The sequence below is a fragment of the Euleptes europaea genome, chromosome 10, assembly GCF_029931775.1.
Source record: "Euleptes europaea isolate rEulEur1 chromosome 10, rEulEur1.hap1, whole genome shotgun sequence".
Lineage (NCBI taxonomy): Eukaryota > Metazoa > Chordata > Lepidosauria > Squamata > Sphaerodactylidae > Euleptes > Euleptes europaea.
In genome coordinates, this window is record NC_079321.1 from 18,526,489 (window position 1) to 18,548,983 (window position 22,495).

At 44.1% G+C, this 22,495-nt stretch overlaps 1 protein-coding gene across 1 annotated transcript in view; it reads right to left on the minus strand.

The window, feature by feature from the left end:
* The window catches only part of HSPA9 (heat shock protein family A (Hsp70) member 9), a 140,114-nt gene that overhangs the window by 10,414 nt on the left and 107,205 nt on the right, over positions 1 to 22,495 (minus strand). Inside the window, exons 2-9 of the mRNA XM_056856279.1 lie at positions 10,620 to 10,678; positions 6,472 to 6,530; positions 4,815 to 4,902; positions 4,544 to 4,725; positions 3,203 to 3,327; positions 2,115 to 2,188; positions 1,755 to 1,861; positions 976 to 1,138 (exon numbers count right to left, since the gene is read on the minus strand). Coding sequence (XP_056712257.1) covers positions 976 to 1,138; positions 1,755 to 1,861; positions 2,115 to 2,188; positions 3,203 to 3,327; positions 4,544 to 4,725; positions 4,815 to 4,902; positions 6,472 to 6,530; positions 10,620 to 10,667 — 846 coding nt within the window. The 5' untranslated portion in view covers positions 10,668 to 10,678. The remainder of the gene's footprint in view (positions 1 to 975; positions 1,139 to 1,754; positions 1,862 to 2,114; positions 2,189 to 3,202; positions 3,328 to 4,543; positions 4,726 to 4,814; positions 4,903 to 6,471; positions 6,531 to 10,619; positions 10,679 to 22,495) is intronic.

Consider the following 22,495-nt stretch of genomic DNA (forward strand, 5'->3'; position numbering starts at 1 on the left):
TTTGGTCTGCAATATATTAACTGAGGCACACTATTTAAGAACAGACGATTTAAAGAAATAGATGTGTGCCTCTTTCCAGTTTTGAAGCCCAAAGTGTAGTTCCATCCTGCCCTACCTCTTAGTGCCAAGGGACCATTATAGACCCACCTCAGTTTCCGGTTACTGATCATACGCAGTTCCTGACATGGGGCCAGAACTATTGTGCAAGGATCAAGAAAAGCAAGCATTTTCCTATTGCACAATGCCATTGCAAAAGATCAGCTGGATTTCAAGTACCTTCCAGCATCACTTGTGTCGGACGGTTGAACCGATTTCACCTGCATGCTCATACTGAACAGTCACACTTCCCATGAAGAAATAGCCAGTTTCAATGTGAACCAACCCTCTAAAAATTAATTGCACTGAAGATGGACAATGCTGTGTTTATCCTACTGATGCTGCCTTTTTTGCTACATGAACTAGATGGAGATAAACTTCGTGGAACAGTTACTGGAAGGCCAGACGTAGAGGAGCAGAAGGAACGTTCCATTACTACCAGAAATCACTCAGCACAGGAGTCCTGCTATTTAACCAACAAAGTCAAAAACGCCGGTATGACAAACTGGCACAGGAGTCTTATCTTTTCCTGTCCCAACTTAGAATGCTTTTTGGAAAATGCTCCCTGGAGGCCTCTGAACACACCAGACTACATGTGGACATGTTCATGGAAGAGAGGGCTATCCATGGCTACTAGTCAAGATGGCTACTAGTCATGATTCATACCTATTCTCTCCAGGATCAGAGGAGCATGCCTATTAATATTAGGAGCTGTGGAACACAGGCAGGATGGTGCTGCTGCAGTCGTCTTATTTGGGGACTTCCTAGAGGCACCTGGTTGGCCTCTGTGTGAACAGACTGCTGGACTTGATGGGCCTTGGCCTGATCCAGCATGGCCTTTCTTATGTCCTTGTGTACACGAGACAAACAACTCCTCACCTCTCTCTTGAACTCTTTGACAATATACTGCAACAAGGCCTGATCGAAATCTTCGCCACCCAAGAAAGTGTCGCCATTGGTGGATTTGACCTCAAAGACTCCCTTCTGAATTTCCAAGATAGAAATATCAAACGTGCCACCACCCAAGTCGTAGACTGCAATGCTAGAGGGGATCAGAAAACAAAGAAACAAGAGGACATCGGTATTTCCTGAACCCAGATCACACAGGGAAATGGCATATTAGAGGCTGTCACTGTCAAAAATCAGGTTATAACTTGCTTGTCATTTTCCAATTTCTCCACTTCCTTTCCAAGAGCAATGAAGCTTCAAAGATTTCAAAGCATGTCCCCCACAATTACTGTTAATGCTCAGTTGATTTTATTTTGATAAGGAACTGGTTGAAACTGGAAGCAGCTTTTTATAAAGGCAGGTAAAGGAAATGGCCAGTTCATTAGGGATGGCCAATTTCTTTTAGCGCTAGGGCTCCTGTACCTTAACAGGTGCATGGAAGAGGCCATACCGGTAGATGCAGTCCCCACACTACATCTCTGCTATCGGCCAGGCTGTCTTTTGCTCACTTAAGCAGATGGTTCACATGGGAACGTGCCTGAAAGTCTTTCAATTCCATTGCTTGCCTCTAAGTTGGGGGGAAAAGGAAAAAAAAACCCCACATCTATCTGGAAAAACTAGGATGACCTGGGAGGGAGGGGAAGTTTTGAGAAAATAGGGCACAAATTTTTGAAATTAGACTAGTTGTTGTTTTTTGGCTGAGTACTTACATTTTGTCTTCGGCCTTGTCTAAACCATAGGCTAGTGCTGCAGCAGTGGGCTCATTTATCACTCTCAAAACATTCAACCCGGCAATCTGCCCAGCGTCTTTAGTGGCCTTGGAGGAAGAAATCAGTGTGTTAATAACCATCTCTAGAGACACAGAGCAACATCTCCCCCTCAGTCAATTGCTTTGGGAGTAATTCTTGCAAGCCATGCAGACGAAGCAACGTGTGTGTGTGTCACCCTTGTGTAACACTCCCAGGGAAGGACACGGGTGGAAAATTATTCCAAATGCACTTCTGGCTAAAGATTATGTTACACTGGAAAAAGTCACAAGCCAAGGGAAACCCAGAATGCTGCAACCCTACCTGTCTCTGAGAATCATTGAAATATGCAGGGACTGTGATGACGGCGTTTTTTGCTGGATGCCCCAGATAGTTTTCTAGGGGAAACAAAAACAGAATACATCTATTTTAAACACAATGCTAATGTCAAGTCATCTACAAGGCAGAGATTATAATTTGGATGGGATCTTGCCATTTAAAGTTTAAACGAGACTTCAGACTGAGCAGATACTGTCAGTAGAGTTCGACAAATTTATCACCTTTTCCTCTAGGAGTTGAAGCTGGCAAGCAGCAGGGTGTATCATTGGTCACCTCAAAACCACCTTGCCAAGAGGACAGATTCTGACTGGCCCAAGATCACCAAAGAGCTTCATCCCAAAGCAGCAAAACTGGCTAATTTACTACGCTGGCTTACCTAGCGCTCGAGATAAGCCCGCATCTTGTTTAGCACATGCTACAATCTGTTTTCCCATTTGTGTTCTTGCATACTTCGATGCCATTTTATTAACCATGCCAGTAAAAGCAATTACAATTTTTTAAAACTTGAAGCCCATGACAAGGTTTCCCCACAGGTGTATTAAAAGCAGTAAACTGAAAACCATTTAATTCTGAAGCATTTGCAAGTGACAGCCATTCTGAATAATCATTGGATAATATGTTCGTAATGTGGGAACGTTATGGCTGTAAAAAGGAGGACAGAACAAGACTGAAAAGGTTAGATCAACTGAGCAGTCCAAGGAAACGTAGTATTCAGCCCACTACTGCTGTGTAGATTTCACAGGCTTCAATACCCTTAGCACCAAGCTGACATTTACAGCAGCATTTAGGAATTACAAATTACAAAAGCCAACATATAATCATAGAGTTGGAAGGGGCCATACAGGCCATCTAATCCAACCCCCTGCTCAATACAGAAGAGCAGGCCTTATTTCACCACATCATGTGTGCACAGGCCAGTGGTTACAGCCCCACATCGTATAATCCCACAATTACACCTGCCCGTTATTAAAGCCATTAAAACCTACTGTCGTTCATGGCCAACAATAAAGCAAAGTACCAGTATCATATCTTCAGTAGGTACAACTCCAGTTTAAACACTCTCCTGTACAAACCTGCTGTCTCCTTCATCTTCATCAATATGAAGGCACCGATCTGGCTCGGGGAATACAGCTTTCCGTGAGCTTCCACCCAGGCATCGCCATTTGACGCGCGGACGATTTTAAAAGGGACGTTCTTGCTGAGGGCATAAGTGTTTTTCAAAGGTTAGGACAACAAATTAAAATCCAACACACGTTGATCATTCCTAACACTTTGCTGCTGTTGTGCTTTAATCAAAGTTGGGAGCTACGCACCTTTAAAGTAGGAGAAATCCTATTACAAAGCCACCCCTAAATCCTTATATACTAAGGTATGGTTAGTAAGTCTTATGGACATCAGACCCTGAATTATAGAAGAGCATTGGTTAAGAGTGGCGGATTCTCATCTGGAGAACCAGATTCGATTCCCCGCTCCTCCATATGAAGCCTGCTGGGTGACTTTGGGTCAGTCACGGTTCTCTCTGAACTCTCTCAGCCCATGCAGAGACAAGCAATGGCAAACCACCTGTGAAGGTCTCTTGCCTTGAAAACCCCAAGGGGGTCACCATAAGTCTGCTGTGACTTGATGGCAAAAAAATTATTGTTTAACAGAAGGCTCCTTTAGCATTCTAACAGGATGCCTAAAAAGTTTCCTTCTCATCAAGGCAACAGGCCACTTAGTCTTTGGGATGACATATCATGACAAGAGATTCATGAAGAGATCTCCCACTGTTGCTTTTTCTTAAGCTGCAAACAGCAGCTCCTACCTCGGAGACCCTGGAGAGCCGCTACCAATTAGAGTTGGCAATATTGAGGGTTAAGAGTGGCGGAAAAGTGTTAGGACTTGGTAGAAAACAGCTGTCTCTTTCCACGTGACTATTTTTCCAGGGAAGATTGATTAGCCAACTGAACAAGGTGTTTAACAAACAGAAAGGGAAGACACATCTTTGTACTTCAGTGTACCCTGCCAGGGATGTGTTGAAAAAGGATAAATTGACATCACTGCAGCCTAACAGCTGGAAGGGATCAGAAAAGAGGTTGGAGAACGAAGCCATGCTTAGCAGGCTTCTAATGCGACCACCGTGCATGGAGTTGTTTTGCTCTCCCACCTCTAGTTATGAAAGCAACATGCACATTTCCATGGTTTGGAATTTAAAAAAAATTACTTGGACCATACGGGTACTCCTAAACTGGTCATAATTTTGTCCGCCTTTAGCAAAACCTGCAGCACTAATTACATTTTTTACAGTTATGATCACAAACCAGAGTTCAGTGAAATCACAAAGAGACTTAGAGCTAACATAGCTCCAGAAGCGCCAACGTGTTTATGCTCATGTTACATTGCTCTTCAAAACAAAACCAGACAGATTTCCTTACATATCTTTCTGCACTTCTGAATCATCGTATCGGCGTCCAATCAGCCGCTTGGTAGCATACAACGTATTCTGAGGGTTTGTGACGGCCTGCCGCTTAGCTGGCATTCCAACCAATCGCTCATTGTCATTGTTGAACGCTACGACAGAAGGGGTAGTCCTGGCACCTTCAGCATTTTCCAGCACCTATGCAAGGGAAACAAAAAGAACTGAAGAACAGCTGCAGTTGAGAAGGTAAGGTTTCTTAAGCTGGACCAACAATTGTTTCAACTCACTTTTGCTTGTTTTCCTTCCATGACGGCCACGCAGGAGTTGGTCGTGCCGAGATCAATACCGATGACGGCGCCTTTGATTGCTTCTGACCTGAAAGGAGAGAATTAAGACACATCACAAACCAACAAGTCCTTGAAATGAGAGCAATCACTGATACAGATGACAGTTATTTACTTGCTTGAGAAGCTCATTGAGTAGTTTAAGTATCCTGTTTCAATGAACATAACAGCACCCAAGAGCAAAGAGAGACAAAGAAACATGTTTTACACCAGCAGCAGTATGTTTGATTTTGGCAAATATGACATTCCAGAAAGAGTCCCTAGATATGTGTACCTTCAAGAGGTCTTCCATACAAAGACTTGCTACAGTTCAAGAAAGCGAAATGGCTAAAGAATAAAAGTTCACATCAAACAACATCAAATGCATTTGAAGACTCCAGTGAGAACTTCTAATACATATCTATAGGCTAAAGAGAATCGACAGATGCCAAGAAGTCACTGGTAACCAAATCTTGCCAAATGCAACATGGAAGTCCTTCAATTCATTAATAAATGCTTCAATCTTCAGTCTTCTTCGGCAGTTAGCAGTTAACACTTGGGACCGCTACTCTTTTTTAAAAATAAATTTTATTTTTCCAAACAACATAAAACGTACAACATACAACAACCGTTTACATAATCAATACTCCATGCTTGAAACAAGAACTACAGCAACCCTATGAGCGGAGATTTAACATTTTATACTATCAAGCATTAATCTTTAAAATTAAATAAATCTTCAACAAAACGGGGGATATAAATAATTGTACTCACACCTCAAGCAAGCTAGCTACATTGGTGGGACCACAACTCTTGATTTGTAATCCACATTCTCAGGAAATCAAGGACAACACCTTTCTCGGCAAGAAACAGTATGCCATAAAACTTCCACTAGTTTAGTATTCTAAAGGTGTATTTTCAATGTAGTTGCAAGGTATTCTCAGCTTCCCCAAATACAGAATTGCTACTTGGGGCTTCTTAATCAACTAGTTTTTAACTATCCTGCAGTTGTTTGTTAGTACATTTGCATGATTACACTGCATTTTAATATATATTGCTGTGTTTTGATATTTTATTGGAATGAAAGGATCGGATTTTTCTAGAAACTTTGATCAATCCCTTTGCACTTTTTTTCACTGGGATGTGTATTTGCTGCCTACTTGACTATAAATACAACAGAAAAGTTAAAACAAAAAATTTGCTTTATGTTAGGCTTCCACTGAATATCTGTTCCAACTACAAATTCAAACATATTATATCTAACTAAGATACACGTGCTGATTCAAAAAGAGATTAAAGGAGATGCAAAATAGGTAAGCCATACTGAGACCATTAGGAAAATGAGGAGAAGAATGAAATAAATAAAAAAAATTAGATTAGTTCTGAACTCTTCTGAAGTGTATGGGTTTCAGCACCCATGGGACTCTGAACTGGACAATGGTTTTTAACCCCAAACAGAAACTAAAATCCTTTTCTAAAAAGCCACGCTATCCTCAAATTGTGACACCAGGAACAGGGCATCTTCACGAAGATTCTTCTAGCAGCAACTTTCTCCAATCATTCAGGTACATACCATTTCAACAAAAGCCATCAGTTACTGGCCAACCTGCAGAATACTTACGCATATTTCCTGCTTGTTACACCTCTAAGGATGTCTTGACTTAAACCATTCCAGATAACCTGTAAGATAATCCAATTAAAAATACATTTGTAAAGATCTTCTCTCATCAGGATGAGCACCGTTCTTAGATGGTGTTAAACCTCAAAAAAGTGTCCTCCTACAAACAAAAGCGTATCATACAATAATGCTTGAGTTAAATGAAAATGCCTTTTTTCTGTTAAACAAAGATGCCTCTGCTTGGCAAGCCACACAGAATATACCCTGACCATGTTTACTCAAAAGTAGTGCCAGCAAAAATTGATGGGACTGATTTCCCTAAGTATACACATAGAATTGCAACCTTAGGCTTGGGTCAGACGTAACAGCAAACCCTGGGTTGCCACTGGAAGCCTAGATTATGGGTTTAATGGTGTTCTTGCCTCCCTTCATCCCCTTCCCTCACATGCAGCCAGCTAGCTGGAATTTCTGCTTTTGTAGAAAACTCTACTTTGCTGTTACACATGAGCCAGCAAACTGGTTTCCTAGCAAGCCATGATTAACCACTATGGTAGCGTTCTGAGAAAATGCAAACTGTTGTTTGCTGGTACAGATACAACAGCAAGATTATAGCTTGATCTGAACCTGGAAAAATCTAATTATCTGGCCATGCATGAGGTAAGGAGGGAGACACACGCCCTAGAACCACCCAGGCTCATTCGTGTAACAGCTAACCATGGTTTGCCCGTGCACCGGAACTTAGCCTTGTGACCCACATCAAATAAAGGCCCCTGAGCAATTCTGCTTTCGAATGCTAGTTTCTCTGTTTAGACCAATGATACACACTCAGTGGCTCAGATGCGACTCTTTGACATATAACTCTTCTCAGCATCGTTCCTCGAAGTGGCACAAGCACCATATTTTGGTTCCCACTTTGGAATAACTGCCACCTGAGGAACAGGTAAGCTGCAAGCCTCCCTGATATGCAGGTCTCATGCCAGGAATGGAAGTTAATGTGGCCTTTTGGGTGATGATAATTGTGAACGGGACTCTCCACGAGCCGTGGAGGGAGTACCACTAGTTAGGCAATTATTTGGATCAGGCCAGCTTTTCTGATAGTAAAAAAAGGCAGGAGGGGTTTTCCTTTGACCACCAAAAAAGGTTATGCTGAGGATCATGGGACCTGCCTGGCCAAAAGGCTTATAGGACGGAGGCTGCACTAAGATAAATGAATAAAGTTAATGAAAAAAATAAGGTAAAAAGTTGGCAGTCCCCTGCGCAAGCACCGGGTCATTCCTGACCCATGGGGTGACGTCACATCCTGACGTTTCCTAGGCAGACTTTGATTACGGGGCGGTTTGCCAGTGCCTTCCCCAGTCATCTTCCCTACTTCCTCACACACAGACCAAAATAATAGTTGACAGACCTGAAAGCAATGGACTTTAGAACTGGCAAATGCACAGTCTCTCTCTTTCAATGCTTCATTGCCCTTGCCATGACTGGAGGACTGAGGCATCCAATCTGGCAAAATCTGTCTAGCCCTGGAAACTACACAAAGGATAAAATCAGAAACAAAAAAACCCCTTAAGTTTCACTGCTTCTGTGCTACACTGAGGCAGCATGGTGTAATGGTCAGAGTGTCAGACTAGGATCTGAGAGACCCAGATTTGAACCCCCACTCTGCCACAGATATTTGTGGGGGACCTTGGGCCAGTCACTCCCTCTCCACCTAGCCTACCTCACAGGATTGTTCTGAGGAAAAAAATGGAGAAGAGCAGAATGATGCAAGCTACTTTGCGTTCTCATTGCGGAGAACAGCAGAGAATAAATAAAAAAAAATTTTTTAGGCAATTACACATCATAGTACAGCCAATATAGAATCAATCTTTTATTTGCTACTGGCACTCTCTATTTCGCTTATGCCTGGTTTTAGAATGGAGATTAGGCAAATTCATGGAGGATGGAACAACTCTCAACAGCAATTAGCCATGGCAGCTAAAAAGAATAATCACATTTAGAGATATACTACCTATAAATTCTAGCTCTTAGAGCAGTGGTTCTCAACTTTTGCTCCATTCCCACCTTTCACCATTGTTCAGAATATAATTCCCCCCTTCAAATTCTAACTCAAAATTAAAAACAAACTATAATTTTATAGATCGTACATAATCTACAGGACATCACTTTGCTGAATAGTGGTCCCAATTCCCCCCCAAACCCTAAAATTCCCCCTTGTTGAGAACCCCTGTCTTAGAGTATTAGGGTAGAACAGTTGCCTGCATGTCCTGATCATGGCCTTCCCAGAAGGACTGTTGGAAACAGGATGCTGGCCTAGATGCACTTGGCAAAGCTATTATGTTGTGTCTGTGACGTGACGGTTGCCATCCAGGATTGCCTAGGGATCTACATAATTGTCATCATCCTAAGTAGTCCATGAACATATGAAAAGGTAAACCTGCTATGAAAGATCACTCAGTTCTCACCTCTTGGGAAGGACAGAAAAAAAAGTAGGAGCTGGCCCACTTTTGCTCCAATCCCCACTAAGAATGTATGAAAAGACACAGGAAAGAAAAAAGGTACAAAACCATTTGTTTTAAGGTGTTGTTTTTTTTTACACAACATGCCAAATTTGCTGTCAATGAGGAGGTCCGGCATTCGATGCCATGTTTTGTGAACAGCAAGATGAATGCAACTTCAGTCTCCAGCATCATCTGTTAAAAAGGATCTCTTGTAGCACACCTGGAAAATCCTTCTCAGCTGAAGAATGTAAAACTGGGCTAGAAAGTGGCATAGTACCTAAGTGTGTCAGGCTGCAATCTGGATCCAAACCTTTACAAGGTCACAAAGCTTACCAGGTGACCCTAGGCCACACTCCCTCCTCACAGGCTTGTTGTGAAAATAAAATGGGGGAAGGGAGAAGTATGTGCACCTCCGAGCCCTGTGAAGAAAAGGCAAGATGTGCTAGACAGGCAGATGAACCAACAGCCTGTGGCAGTTCAATGCAGCTTCATATATGATGCAATAAAAAGCAAGAGCCAGAAGGCTGGAAGAGGAGACCACACTGATTCATGAAAAAGGACCTTTACATCAACAGCTACTAAACCTCAATTATGGATCCATGAATGCAAGGCTCATTACCAACGCTGATTTCTCCACACCCATCTCTCCCCTGGACATCCCAGACTCTTCTGCATACCACACCTAATCCCATCACGCCTGATATTCACATGTACACGCTGTTCACTTTTACATACTAAAGCTTGTCTGAATTCACTCTCCTCTACTTAAAGACAGATGGATTCACATTCTAGCTGTATCTGAAGAAGTGAGCTGTGGCTCACGAAAGCTCACAACCTGCCAGAAAATATTCTTGTTAGTCTTTAAGGTGCTACTGGACTCTGGCCCTTTTCTAATATTAATGCTTGTCTGAATTCACTCTCCTCTACTTAAAGACAGATGGATTAACATTCTAGCTGTATCTGAAGAAGGGAGCTGTGGCTCACAAAAGCTCCTACCCTGCCAGATAATATTCTTGTTAGTCTTCAAGGTGCTACTGGACTCTGGCCCTTTTCTACTACTGCAGACAAACACGGCTACCCACTGTGAATTAAGGACAGATGGATTCACATTCTAGCTGTATCTGAAGAAGTGAGCTGTGGCTCACGAAAGCTCACACCCTGCCAGAAAACATTTTTGTTAGTCTTGTAAGGTGCTACTGGACTCTGGCCCTTTTCTACTACTGATGCTTGTCTGAATTCACTCTCCTCTACTTAAAGACAGATGGATTCACATTCTAGCTGTATCTGAAGAAGTGAGCTGTGGCTCACGAAAGCTCATGCCCTGCCAGAAAATATTCTTGTTAGTCTTCAAGGTGCTACTGGACTCTGGCCCTTTTCTACTACTGCAGACAGACTAGCACGGCTACCCACTGTGAATTGGCACTCAAGAGATAGAGTGCCTCTGAACATGGAAGCTCCCTTTCGGCTATCGCAAGAGAACTCCCCATGGTCAAGGGCACGAATGCCAACTACGGAGAGGCGGCAGCCCAGGGTAGGCGAAAGGGAAAGGGACTCTTCTCACGGGGCTCTCCGACGCCCTTGGCTTTTCCAGCCCGGGATGGCCAACCCCCCCCCCCCCGTCTTCTCCTACTGTCGCACCCCGGCGTGTCTCACCTGGGCAGGCCCGGGAAGCAGCAAGCGGAGCCGCGCGACGCTCAACATGGCAGCGGCGTGGGTCAACGAGGCTGAGGCGGCGGCAGGAAACAGGGCCGGAAAGGAGCACGCGCGGCCGCCGCTGCTGCTTCTGGAATCCTCCGACTCACGTGGGCAGGGGGGGGAAGAGGCGGGGCCCTGTACCCTCTATAGCTGCCCTAGCCATTCGCCTCATCCAAAAGAGAACGCCAAGAACGGTTTCGGGGGGGAATGCACTTCCAGGTGACTGTTCAAACGCCAGAACACATTACAAGTAGCTCTATAGAGGTTTTGCCCCCACAATACCAGCGCCAAGTATCACAAATCCCTTCCTCTTAAAACAGGCGTCTGCTTAGACAAGCTTGGGCGGTCCTTAGACGACAAGCGCACGCTCCAAGGTCGAAGATTAGAGCGTTATTGAGTGCCGACGTCGCGAGGAAGGCGGGGGCATGAACGCGCGTGCGCGGTTGGCGTTTCAAAAAGGGAATGGCACCCGCTGTTGCGCCGGCGCAGTAAGAGTCTCGTGCTCCATGCGTTTGGCGGTTGTGTTGCAAGGGTCACGGGAAGCTTGGGGCGTTTTGCAGCTGGCAATGTACCCGTATGTCTTAACAGACAGGCAACAGAATAAGATAATTTGAAATGGCTTAAAGGGTCTAAATGACTAAATGAAGCTATCATACTTTGGTCACGTTATGAGAAGGCAAGAGTCACTGGAAAAGACCATCATGCTAGGAAAAGTTGAAGGCAGCAGGAAAAGAGGAAGACCCAACAAGAGATGGATGGACTCTGTAAAGGAAGCCACAGCCCTCCGTTTGCAAGATCTTAGCAAGGCTGTCAAAGATAGGGCGTTTTGGAGGACGTCGATGAGTTGGAAGGGACTTGACAGCACTTAATGCACACAAAGGGTCTAAAATAAGGTTAAAAACGAGAGTAAGGAAATAAAATTATGCATTAAGAAGAATTACCAGTACAAATGACAGAGTTTTGCCTCGACTCCTGAGAGGTATCCCTGTGTAATCATGATGAAGTCTCACTATGTCATAAACTGCACCAACTCCTTGGGGTAGTCACAGCCCTCTTAGAGCTCTCTCAGCCTCACCTACCTCACAAGGTGCCCTGCTTGATCAGACCAGTGGTGCATCTAGTCAAGCATCCTGTTTCACACTGGCCAACCAGTTGCCCAGGAGGGCCAACAGGGCAGAGAAGCCAAAGCCTCTTTGTGATGTTTATTTATTATTTAAATTTCTTGCCCGCCCTCCCCAGCCAAGGCCAGGCGTAGGGTGGGTAACAACGATAAAATCACATACATACACACACATATACATATACACATATAAAACATTTAAAATACAGTATACAATCTTACCAACTGTTAAAACCACAGATGGCCCACAAATTAATATTGTACCAGCTGCGTCATAGCAGGCAGGCAGACCCCCTCTAGTGCAAAGTACACCAGTTAAAAAAGAGGGGTGTAGGGTTGCCAGCTGTGGGCTAGAAAATACCTGGAGATTTTGGGGGGTGGAGACTGAGGAGGGTAGGGTTTGGGGAGAGGAGGGTCTTCAATGCCATAGAGTCCAATTGCCAAAGCAGCCATTTTCTCCAGGGGAACTGATCTTTATCAGCTGAAGATCAGTTGTAATAGCAGATCTCCAGCTAGTACCTGGAGGCTGAGCAAAAATAAAGAAATTTTTATAACAGCTGTGCAGACCACAAACAAGTACTTTTCTGAAGTATTATACTTTACTTATCATACACTATCACATATCTTAATTCTACAAAACTTACAAGACATGCAACAGATAAGACACCTCCAAAGCATACATATACAAATAGAGCAGGAGAGTAAATAGAAATGACTTCACCCGTATAAACTGACGATACACGCCGCTCCGCTGTATTCGGCTATATTCTCAGTACGTGTTCATAAGTCCATATGCATAGAAATAATTGTCCAATGACAACAAAAGAACAGAGAGCACACAGGATCCAGTATTTCACAGTCCTATGCACCTTTAATTTTGTGCTGAGGAGGCTGGGTCAGGAATCTCCGATCCTATCACGGACAATATATATATATATATATTGATTTACCTGACTTACAGGACATTTACATTTTCTATTGAATTTCATACCAGGCTGGATTGATATTGCAATTTTGTATTGTGAAATTTTGTACGTGTATCTTATTGTACCATATTTGTGTATATGTTCACTTTTTGCACTTACCTGCACCTTTATAAATAATTTCTCATTGATATATTTTGTGAGTGCTGTTTGGATCTTTTCCATTATCTGTACAGCACTGAGCCTTCATTCTTTCTAGTATCTGGAGGTTGGCAACCCTAGTTGTGGGGGGGGGGGGGTTAGGACGGCCAGCACTGATAACGCCTGGAGCTGCCCTCAATTGTAGGCCTGGTGGAATAGCTCTGATGTTACTAGGAAGAGCATTCCACCAGGCCAGAGCCAGCCAGGGTCGAAAAGGTCCTGGCTCTTGTCGAGGACAGCCGCACACTCCTAAGGCCAGGGACCATCAACAAGTTATTATCAGTAGAACGTAATGTCCTTTGATGGGTATACCAGGAGAGGCGGTCCCGAAGATACGAGGGTCCCAGACCTGATACTCCAGCTGGAGTCAGTGCAGGTGCTGGAGCACTGGCTGTGTATGGGGGTTGCCGCACTTGTATTCCCAGCGATGTATGAAAACGTTTTTTAAAAATACTGTTCGCACTTTCTCTGTATTCCCACCGATGTATTAAGAGTTTGAAAATGTTATAAAAAATACCGTTCGCACTTTGTTTGGCCCCTTTAGCTCTGAAGACGTTATTCCAACCATTTATAAGCCGTGGTATCCAAAAACCCTTTTAAAGCGATGTTTTTTTATAACATTTTCAAACTCTTAATGCATCGCTGGGAACACAAAGTGCAGTAACCCCCTATGTCTCCTAGGATGTTCCAATGGGGAAAGAGAAGAATATTCAGGGCTTTGTCCAGCTTCTCTCACTAGGTGGAGCTGCTACATTGCTAGTCAAGTAAGGAAAATTAGTGATTTCCCTGTAATCAAGAAATAACTGTAGCCCCCACGATTGATGCCATGTCATGACTAGCCAAAATATTATACACTTTTTTATTCTTACTTGTTTTAACTTGTTAGCGGCACAAGGCCAACCTATGTACTCTGTAATGTGTGAATAGGCAGTCATAAAATACCCCTATTCTCACACCAAAAATCACCGTCCAAACATTTTGCTAGGAATGGAGGTTGCTCTATAATACAGGTTTATTTTCTGGAATGGGTAGTCAGATACCCAGCTTACTAAAGGAAGCTTTAGTGTGGCGTGTGACCTGGGGAAAATGAGGTCAGAGGCAGTGAAGCATCTGCTAGTTGTTTCCTTTGATAGAAGATTCTGCTTTTGCCTCTAAGATGCTGCTGAGAGCCAAAATTGCCCTCCAACACAAAATGGCAGGGGGAGATATAAGGCCAGCAGGCTTCTGATCTATATTATGAAGAATGGTTTTGGTAGGGTTGCCAACCTCCAGGTACTAGCTGGAGATCTCCTGCTATTACAACTGATCTCCAGCCGATAGAGATCAGTTCCCCTGGAGAAAATGGCAATTGGACTCTATGGCATTGAAGTCCCTCCCCTCCCTAAATCCCTCCCTCCTCAGGCTCCGCCCCAAACACCTCTCGCCAGTGGCAAAGAGGGACCTGGCAACCCTAGGTTTTGGTGATGGAAAGTGCAGAGCAAGCCCCCCAAAAGTTGGCATTTGTTCTAAGGACCAAACTAGACATTGAACCCGTAGATACTATAACGTCTAGTTTGGTCCTAACAGGTGACAGTCCAAGTTCGCAAGCCAGTGAAAGGGTCATGCATACATGTGGCCTTTGTCTAGCCCTGGCACACTCATGGGGAGTGCATTTCAGAAAGCTCATCCAACAGAGGATAGAGGCCATCTCAGACAAGGAAGATGGGGGATATTCAGCAGAGCGTAGGTTAATTCTAGGTAACATGTTATGTTTGTTGTCCCTAGTGAATCCTGCTATATTTCCCGTCTGCTGGAGGGTACTTCCTAACTATGGTCGTTTATGCATGGATACTTTCACTCACGTTCGCCCCCAGTCTGTCTCAGTTGTTCCTTGGAGTTTTTTGTCCATTAGAGATGACCTCGCAGCCAGCCCTTGCAAATCCCGGGGCTTCCTGTTCCTCTGTTAACCCGATTCTTCCCTTTCCCCTGAGCTCAGCCCAGGTGAAATCCCCGTGCATAAGGCAAAGCGTGGGACACACAAGCTTGGTTTCGCTCACAGCCAATTACAAAGCAGTGTGTAAAGAGGCGGGGATTCAAATGCTTCCTACTTCCTGGGAGCTCTTTCTGAGCAGAAGAAAGGCTTTTTAAAACCAAGCCTTAAATTCCTTCCCCCCCTTCAGATTGCTTTTTTTTTTTTAATGCTTTTTATGCAGCAATTGGTTTTTTGGGGGGGATTTTCTCTCACAGTAAGCTTTTCAAAGTAAGCCAATCACAAAGCAGCATTTAAAGGGGTGGGGGCTTGATTTGAGACTGCTGGTGCAGTCCCATCAGGAAAGTGTGGGTCTAGCGAGCAACAAACCTCAGGTAAAACTCCCATGCATAAACGACTTATCTGTGCTTAAGAAGAGGTTTAGTGGCATAAAGTTCTTTCAGAAACCCAAAGCAACTGACCCTTAGAGGAAACAGAAGACACTATGTCTAAAGACCACTTACACTACTAAACTAAGGACCCAAGTCCTGAAAGACAAGAGCAAAATACTTGCAAAAGGTAAGCCCTACATTCTCCCTCATACATAGGCTTGCCAACCTCCAGGTGAGATCTCCTGCTATTACAACTGATCTCCAGCTAACAGAGATCAGTTCACCTGGAGAAAATGGCTGTTTTGGCAATTGGACTGTATGGCATGAAAGTCCCTCCCCAAACCCTGCCCTCCTCAGGCTCCACCCCAAAAACCTCCTGCCGGTGGCGAAGAGGGACTTGGCAACCCTACTCATACACACGCACCAAAAGAGGCAGACCAGAGAACATCTTTTCCAGTATAGTACTGTGGAATGCTTAACGGGATAGTCTCTGGTGGTCTGAAATTAGTTTCCCCATTAATCTTGTCCTCTCAGTTACTTGGCTCAAGTGCTGAGCCCAGAGGAGGCACTAGCTGCAGATCGCCTGCTATTACAACTGATCTCCTGCCAATAGAGATCAGTTCACCTGGAGAAAATGGCTGCTTTGGCAATTGGATTCTATGGCATTGGAGTCCCTTCCCTCCCCAAACCCTGCCCTCCTCAGGCTCCGCCCCAAAAACCTCCCGCCTGTGGCGAAGAGGGACCTGGCAACCCTACCCAAAGGAGGAATGGTTTCAAACAAGTTTAACGTCAACAACTAAACCTTCTTGTGCAGCTGTCTCTCAGCCTTGTTCTTAAACAAATGAAGGCTATGTGATTTTAGGGCACACATGAAGCTGCCTTCTACTGAATCAGACCCTGGGTCCATCAAAGTCAGTACTGTCTACTCAGACCGGCAGCGGCTCTCCAGGGACCCAGGCACGTCCACAAATTTCCAGTTACTCAACGTCAAAAATAAATGCTGCCTCTCCAGCATAACCTGATTCTGTGCAGAGCGAGGCAGGTGTCAGTCTCTTGAAACAAATGCTTCCTAAGATCAGGCTGCACGGTTTTTGCACTTTGCTTTTTTAAAATGTACTTCACTTAATTTTATTGTTGGCTTTTCCTTTTTATTTTTACTTTGTGTTTGGGCTGTGAACTTGAAGCCTTTCCAGAAGCATGTGGGATTTCAAAAAAGCATGTGGAATTTAAAAAAAAAATGAGGAAAAAGGTCATTTTAGCCCACATTCTATTCTGTGAGTCATTTCCGACAATAATATTAGTCATGATCTGTGTATTCACACAACACCACAACTGCAGTTTCTATAAACTGGGGCATTCCTGCCCATGGGAGTTATTTGCAGGAGTTTGCCTCTCACATGTTACACTGCCGATGAGAGATATCTGCTCTGCCCTATACGAGCCATGAGATGTGCGGTTTTACAGTTTAATGGCCTAAACACAATGGCAAAGTTAGAAAGATGAACGATCTCGTAGAACCACATGAGGTGAAACCCTCTCCCACCAGTGAGGGGCAGCAGTGAGCCGTTCAGAAATATTCCTTCTTTCTGACTGCTCTGGTGAATAATGAACCACGCCAGAAAGACAACTTAATTCAAATCACTGACAAATGGCATGCAAGTATTGGCAGACTGTAATTAAAGCAAAAGCAGGCTCAGGCGGGCGGATGGGGAGAGCTGTCCCAAAGCTTTGTTTATAACAACTCCGCTCTGTTGTCATTCCATTTACAGAGTCAATTCTAGAAAGAATGGATGTCAAATCTTTCAGAACACGAGGCTTTAATTCTTGGCTCAGTCGCACTAACAGCAAAGATTGCTAGCAACAGAGCAACGGGGGCGGCGGCGGGGGGATCCATTTCCATTGCTACAATAAGAAGTCAAAGGAAAAGTTGTCCTCCCTTTCCTTCTCCAAATGGTTGTGCTTAGCCCAATGGTGAGCAACAATAGGTACCTAGTGATCCCTGCCATAAAACTCAGTGGTCCTTTACGCATGGGTACCAGGACTCATGTGTACACATGAAACTGCCTTATACTGAACCAGACTCTTGGTCCATCAAAGTCAGTATTGTCTACTCAGACCGGCAGCGGCTCTCCAGGGTCTCAGGCAGAGGTCTTTCACATCACCTACTTGCCTAATCCCTTTAACTGGAGATGCCGGGGATTGAACCTGGGACCGTCTGCATGCCAAGCAGATGTTCTACCACTGGGCCACGGCCCCTCTCCAAGAAACAATGGAATGCTGGTGCAGAACCTGAACAGACATGAATTAAAAAGAGAATCTGCTCTAATGACCACTTTAAATTACACTTTAAATTACACTTTAAATTAAGGTAACAAAATGCTGTAGATTGCAGAAGCTAGGTCACTGGTTCCAATAGCAGGCGTGCCTTATTACATAGTTAACACACTTGTCAAAAACTGTTAGACTCATGTTCGCCCCTGGACTGATCTGGTTGTTCCTTGGTGTTACGCATTAGTTTTCTGTCCCTCAGAGATGACCTCGCGCCTATCCCTCGTAAGTCCCGGGTCTTCCCGATGCTGTTAAATCCCGATTCTTCGATCTCTCCTGAGATCAGCCTGGGTCAAATCGTCCTCCTCTCCATGCTTAAGCCAAAGCGCAGGACAGGGGAGCTGAGGGCCACAAAAAAGTGGGTTTTAAAATGACGCTTGGGTTCCACCCCCCCGCCCCCCAATTCCTTTAAAAGAGCTCCTTCTTCTGAAATGCTTTTTAATACGGGACTTGGGTTACTGCCGGGGGGGCGGGACTGGACATTTTTCTCACAGTAAGCACTACAACCAATTACTAAGCAGCGTTTTTAAGGGGCTTCTGGACTTGCGCTGGTGATTGTGCTGGTGCATAGCATTTTTAGCACTTGAAACAGAAAAGTGTGGGATGGGTGAGCATCGAGCCCCAGGTAAAACTCCCATGCATAAAGCGACCACTGAGTGACCTTGGGCCAGTCATACACTCTCAGCCTCACAGAGGTTATGAGGATAAAATGGAGAAGGGGGGATTGATGGCAGCTGCTTTGGGTCCCCATTGGGGGGGAAAGTGGGGCTTTTTTCCTGTCAAGTCACATCTGACTTACGGTGACCTCTGGTTGGGGTTTTCAAGGCAAGAGACGTTCAGAGGTGGTTTGCCATTGCCTGCCTCCATGTCACGACCCTGGCATTCTTTGGAGGTCTCCCATGCAAATACTTTCCAGGGTCAACCATGCTTCGCTTCTGACGAGATCAGGTGGAGTATAAATGTAATGAAATAGAATAAGAATCATATATATTTTTCTGTGAGCCATCTTGTTAAGCTTGTAGGTACTTTGGATTTTAACAACAGGTAGTAAGCACTACCATAAAAAGGCTGCCAAAGTCAGTGGGTGCATCTATCCCAAAAATGGCTGCCACAGGAGCTGGGGCTAGTCATAAAACACTGAGAGATTCCAGCTAACCGTCCTCCGACAATGGAGGCAGCTGTTTCTGAATGGGTGTTCCTTTCCAACACAAAGGTGATGCCTTCTGGGTTAATCTGACGGTGGGAAAAGGCCAGGAGTGGCAAATTGAGAAAGAAGGAAGTTGGTGCCAGTAAACACAGTGGCAAGCTCCATGCTGGGGATCATTGCTGTAAGATGTCTTCTGGGACATTTTATGACATACTAACTCTGGAATAAGTCCGCAGAGGTCAACGGGATTAGGTCCTCATTACAAATGATACAATCCACATGTTTTCTGTCAACTTGTGTCTCCTTTTTTTGGCCCTGCAAGACTTGGGGCAGAAAAGAGGAGTCACATTACATGCAAAGAGGTTGACAAGAACAGGGAGGCCTCCCATCAATAAGGAAATCACTTGACAAGGTGGAGCCGAAAGAATAATACAGCTAAAGAGTAATACATAAAGCAAGGCCGGTTTTTAGCAGCGAATGTAGAGATATATAGAGATCACATACAGATATTTTTAAAGTTTTTAAAATGTTCTTTTTTGGAAAATGTTTGAAATCCAATAAGTAACACCTCTGGCAGGCAAAAAGGGTCAGGGCGATTAAACTGCATAGCAACAAGTCTTCTCAATGTCTCTAATTACTATATAAATCCCTGGTAATTAGAGGGTAGTTAAAATGATGGCACCATCAACTGGCTAACATTCAGTTGCAGGCAAAGATGAGTTGGCTAAAACATGAAGCCAGATGCAGCCCCAGGAGCAGTTACACAGTTGCAAAGGATAAGGCAGACATAAGGACTATAACTCTGGAGTAACTGCACAGGATTACAGATAATCCTGACTGATTTCAAAATGTGATGTGAGGAGCTAGACTAAGACGGGAGATACCTTGGTTCAAACCCCACTCTTCTGTGAAGCACAATGAACCACCTTGGGCTAATCACTACTTATCCTAACCTACTTCACAGGATAATACCGAAGAAAAGAAGCATATATGTTACCGCAAACTCCTTGGAGAAATATGTGGTTATAAATAGGGTGGTGGTAGAAAGTGCTCTCAAGTTGCAGCTGATTTATGGTGACCCTGTAGGATTTTCAGGGCAAGAGACGTTCAGAGATGGTTTGCCATTGCCTGCCTCTGCATAGCAACCCTGGACTTCCTTGGTGGTCTCCCTTCCAAGAACTAACCAGCACCGACCCTGCTTAGCTTCTGTGATCTGACAAGATCAGGCTAGCCTGGGCCATTCAGGTCAGGGCAGTAAAAAGGGTACACATTTCTAAAAATGAGTACTCACTGTCCAACACACACACACACACACACACACACGATTGTCAATCAACACTAGAATTTTAGTTTGTTAATCATTTGCCTCTCAACTAATTAAATGTAAATACATTTTCAAATTATCAAAACTTCAATATATGCACACTTGATTGGGACATTGAAGGACATGTTAGATAACTTACAAGGTAATAAAAGCTACCATTAGTTGCTGGAAGGAATAGCTATCTTTTATATTTTCTTATTCATTCTGGATTACAGCTGTGCATCAGACACAAAACAGAAACATAATGTATGCCTTTAATGCACAGCCCCATCAATTGATCAAATAAAGCTTCCCTTGATTAATCTGCCAATTAAAATTTGCAGGCCTTACAAATACAGATGTCATAAGCCTGTCTTTTTTGCTCTTTGAGGATAAAATTTGTTTTATGTGAGCATAGCTCTCACGTTGTAAAATATTTTATGTGACCTAGCCTCTTAGATGACAATCCTAAGCTTACTTTCTTAGGAGTATGTGCCGCTGGTGAGGGAGAACAGAGAGAAGATTAAAGTGTCTCACCAACTTTTGAAGTTCAAAACGGTTAACAAGCATGTAGATAAGGGTGAGGCAGACCGCATTATGAGCTGGGGCCAACCAGCTTTTCAACTGGTAATCAAACGGAAGACCCTTTGACCACCAAAAGGGCTATGCCTGGAAATCATGGAACTACACATGGAGCTGTGTAGTAAGGAGGGAAACAAATGAGATGAGTGAAAAAGCTGGCTTGATTCGACCCTTTATATTTGGACTTCCCCAAAACCCTTTTTGGGAGTTGGTCTTTATACTCCGATTTTCTCAAAACATTTTACAATCATAATCTCTTTCTCTCCCCACAACAGACACCTTGTGAGGCAGGTGTGGCTGAGAGAGTTCAGAGAACTATGACTGGCCCAAGGACACCCAGCAGGATGCATATGGAGGAGTGGGGAATAGAACCCAGTTCACCAGATTAGAATCCGCCACTCATGTGGAGGAGTGGGGCATCAAACCTAGTTCTTCAGATTAGAGTCCACCACTCCTAACCCTTATTCCACACTGGCTCCACACTGGGAATTAATGACAGGAACCTCAAAGTTGGAATAAATTGATAGTTCCCCCAGTGGAGGAAAGTAAGTAGTGGGATCTCACAGGGATCAGTATTAAAAATGGTACTACTTAGGTTGCTCATAAATATTCTGGTATCAGGAGGTAGGTAGTGGTTAAGTTTGCAGAGGACATCAACTTATTCAGGATGGTAAGAACCAGTGTGGATTGTGAAGAGCTGCAACAGAAAGAAGGCAAAGGGAAGACATGATGGAGGTTTCTTAAATTAATCATGGTAGGTAGCAAAAGGACAGAGAGGACTCCCCCTCCTAGACCCACAAACTCTTAGGGAAACCCAATGAAGTTGATTTGTACTGCCCTTGTACAAATCTATGGTGAGACCACACTTGGAATACTGTGTACAGTTCTGGTCACCACACCTAAAAAGGATATTGCAGAGCTTGAAAAGGTGCAGAAAAGAGCAACCAAAATGATCAGGGGGATAGAGCAACTGTCCTATCAGGAGCAGTTAAAATGCTTAAGGCTGTTTAGCTTGGAAAGAAGGTGGATAAGGGAAGACATAATAGAGGTCTAAAAATTATGCATGGTGTGGAGAGAGTGGACAGGGAGAAGCTTTTATCTCTCATAATACTAGGACGCGGGGTCATCTGCTGAAGTTGGAGGGTGAGAGATTCAAAACACATAAAAGGAATTATTTCTTCACACAATGCATAGTTAAATTGTGGAACTCCCTGCCCCAGAATGTGGTGATGGCTGCCAACATGGAAGGTTTTAAGAGGGGAGTGGACATGTTCCTGGAAGAGAGAGCTATTCATGTCTACTAGTAAAAATGGACACTAGTCATGATGCATACCTATTCTCTCCAGGATCAGAGGAGCATGCCTATTGTATTAGGTGCTGTGGAACACAGGCAGGATGGTGATGCTGTAGTTGTCTTGTTTGTGGGCTTCCTAGAGGCACCTGGTTGGCCACTGTGTGAACAGACTGCTGGACTTGATGGGCCTTGGTCTGACCCAGCATGGCCTTTATTATGTTCTTATTATGATGGATTCAGACCATGTGAAAGAAAGCATGATGCATAATTATTATGTGGACTTCATTGCCATAGGATATAGTGATGGGAAAAGATTAGATAACTTCTAAAAAGGGGGTTTAAACCACTTCATGGAGGACAGAGCCGTCAATGATTTTTAGTAAGAATGGCTAAATGGAATATCCATATACCTTTGAATGCCAGTTGCCGTGTGGAAACTGGAGTTGGACTTTTATGCCCCAGCTGTGGGCTTCTGCAGTATTTAGTTGGCTGCTGTGGGGGACAGGATAATGGATGGACCATTAGCACAATCCTGCAGGGCTGCTCTTATGTTCCAAGCAAACATTAAAAATGCACTTTTGCTCCAGCAGTAAAGC